Consider the following 3206-nt stretch of genomic DNA (forward strand, 5'->3'; position numbering starts at 1 on the left):
GCTGCCGCTGCCTCTTGGGAAGTCATGGTTCTCATCTTGGCTAATTCAAGATCAATTTGAGCTTTAGCAAGAATACACATTTCGTCCTTGTCCGCTCTTAAAGAAGCTCTTTGCTGGTCATCCAAGAATAACATAGAGCTCCTTGTCTCTGACGAAGGCATCACTGGAGGAAGCCTATATTTTCGTTTAACCTGGACAAAACGAAACTAAATTTAACGCTCAAAACGTTGGGGAGAGGTGATATTTTTTAGTCTATCAATAGTACAACATAAGAAAGAATTGACTCCTTAAGGCTCAGCCCATCAGAAGTAGTCAAGCAGGCAATTGAGATTAACATTTGTGCTAAGCTAATACCTAGGAGGATCTTGAAGAGGGCTGGGAGGGACGTGATGGCAGCAAGCTTGACATAGATAACGTCATACAACCAAGGAAAAAGAGGAAAGAAAGGAAAGCCGGCAATCCAATCATCTTCCCAGAATTAAATATGATTGTCCTTCTCCAGAGAACAATAGTGGATTTCTCAGCAAATTATTTCACAATATTATTATATTTCACTTGTCTCAAAAGTTGAAATATATCATCACAGATATCGCTAATATAGGAGCATAATGCAGCAACCAAACCATTCCACTAGGAACAATACACTATGATTATTATTTTTAAGTAAACAACAATAGAAAAGAATAAATAGCTCGAGGGAATCCAACTTAAAAGAGTTTTCTCATTTTTTTTGTTCTTTTACGAAATCAACAATGAAAATCAGATTTGCTTACCTTGACCAGTTTACCACTAGCTGTTAAGAACTTCAATTTTGATGATAACAACCTCTTGAAGTCTGGTGGTGCCCAGTATTGATCCTATTGATGGAAGGAAAAAAAAAAGAACTCAACAATAGCAAAGACAAATACAGTTCAATTTCAGGAAGAATAATTATGAAAATATGATTTCACATCCAAAGGGGAAGCCCCTGCACAAAGTAAGGAGTTGCAACTAACTTTTCGAATGGACATAGAAAAAGTGTAATTAGAAAAAGAGAAGGGTGAAGATCTTGAAAAGAAGGATATAAATATTATAACATCAAAAGCCACAGGTGATTCAAAACATAACTACAAATTGTACCAAAGTTTCTGACAAATGTTGAATGTCACTTGAATCAGTCGATTATTGAGAACTAACTACTCATTGATGAGCACTTGAATCAGTCACCAAGGATTCAGAATAATCAATAAAACTCTCCTATCAATCCAAAAATTAATAGTTACCAATCAGAAGCCGTTTTTGCCCCTTGTTTTCAGAAGATGAGCACTAGCATCATGAATATAAATCCATAAAGCTTATACCGATTTATTTAATAAAGAAACGAAGTCTAAATATGTAAGAGATCGAAATCAATTGATTTCACCAACAACCATCTCCTTTCATTTTCTCCTCGCATTGATGAGAAAATGAAGGAAGGGATTCGACTTAAGTTAAATGTCTTAATTTGGTGAAAGGAAGACTACCTCTATATATGAGGTAATCTTTGTCTTATTAGAGCCACCAGGTTCCCTCAAGGTAGTAATTGCCTCAATTATGAGATTGTCTAACCTGTAAAATAAATTTAAAAAAAAAAAACAAACAAATTAAACCTCTGTTGGCTACCAAATGTATATCACAACAATGCATGTTTCAGATGCTTAAATATATATATTCCACCTTTATCAAAATGAATAGTTGCATTTCCTACCAGGAAATCATTGGTTTTCTTGTCTATGTTCTAGGTTTTGGCTACTTTGAACTAAAATGTTATGGAATTTGACCTTTTTTCCCACCTATGACAATCATATCTTGCATCTCTTTCTGTTCTTTCTGCTTCCGTTTCTTCTTCTTCATCATCATCTTCTTCTTCTTCCTCCTCTTCTTCTTTTCTGTTCAAAAGTGGGCATAAGATACATTTATTCAGAATACAAAAGAAATAAACGCGCCAGGAAAATTAGATTGCTTCTTGCAGCTAGCAGCCATAGATCTTTTGTTTTTTTTTTTAAATTCCATTTCACACTTAAAAAAACCATGACAGAGACCGGGGACAGTTTCGTGATAATGATTCAAAACTAGAGCCAATTTGAAAAACCCATAATATTCTAGAGGTAAAAACGTGATGAAGTCCCTAAAGCTTAAATAACCCAGTAATTTGAAAATGATAAAAATGTGATTAGAAAATCTAATTGAACGGCTAAAAAACATGCTCAACGTTTTTTCCTGGAAAACAAGGGAGAAGATAAATCTCTCGTATTTTGTTATTTTACCATTTAAAAGAAACAAGCGATTGCCAAATAAAGTGTAAAAGCAATAACATTGATCAACCTTTTTGAGTGCAGCTTAACTTAAACAATCTACAATTTTCTGTTTAGAAATTTTGGTCTCTCATGATATGTTCCACAGGCCTTTCATTGTGAAATGAGAGGAATAGGAGGCAGTTTCACAATGTTGAAAGTGAAACCTGTAGATCTACATTTATTGACATTCATCCCTTCAAAATGAGCTCTCCCTAATTACTATCTTGCTACAGTTCATGCCAATTTGAAATCCATTTTGCAACCCTTGGCCTTGAGGCTATTGATTGGGTGGTATTTTATCCCATTCCTCTAGTGTTACATCTCTATAAATATGATTTTCATTTTCTATCAAAATATTTCTAGATTTCTTCTTCAAATCAGCTAATAATTTAACCCCAATTCATATGTAAGCTTCTAAGTTCCAACTACAACAGATTTTAAGCCTCGCTTAACTTNCAAGCCTCGCTTAACTTGTAACATACTGACCGTGCACGATTAGTTCTGATCCTTCTATAGAAGATTGAAAAGGATCAGGATTCATGATTGTGATGTTTAAGCACATGATACTTAACACTCATCACAATATATGCCGAAGGAGCTTTATCTCGGAACCTAATGTATATAATTAGAATTTCGGTTACCAATCTGACTGCTAAAAATATCTAAATCAGGATAGACCCAGCTTGAACCAATGGTCTGCCGGATCGGGCTATGTCCATGACAGATCCATCACTTAAGATTGGATCATTCAACAAAATGTTCAATAACCAAATCCCATGCTCTACGACTTTACCAAAATCAGGACTCTATAGTAATATCTACTATCCTTTGCATAGCTGAATTGATTATTGCATTGTCCTAAAGATCAAATGTTTGAATCCCACAATGACA

The 3206-nt window shown here is 34.7% G+C and overlaps 1 protein-coding gene across 1 annotated transcript; it reads right to left on the reverse strand.

Moving 5' to 3' along the window:
- Window positions 1-11: 11 nt before the first annotated feature.
- On the reverse strand, window positions 12-1587 carry LOC111786637 (telomere repeat-binding factor 1-like; the record flags this gene model as incomplete). The annotated part of the gene is made up of 3 exons (XM_023666871.1): window positions 12-191; window positions 774-857; window positions 1503-1587. Coding segments are annotated over 3 exons (349 nt in total), but the record flags the coding sequence as incomplete, so codon positions are not given.
- Between the last annotated feature and the right edge of the window lie 1619 nt (window positions 1588-3206).

Source organism: Cucurbita pepo, unplaced genomic scaffold, assembly GCF_002806865.2.
Source record: "Cucurbita pepo subsp. pepo cultivar mu-cu-16 unplaced genomic scaffold, ASM280686v2 Cp4.1_scaffold002211, whole genome shotgun sequence".
In the NCBI taxonomy this organism is placed as follows: Eukaryota; Viridiplantae; Streptophyta; class Magnoliopsida; order Cucurbitales; family Cucurbitaceae; genus Cucurbita; species Cucurbita pepo.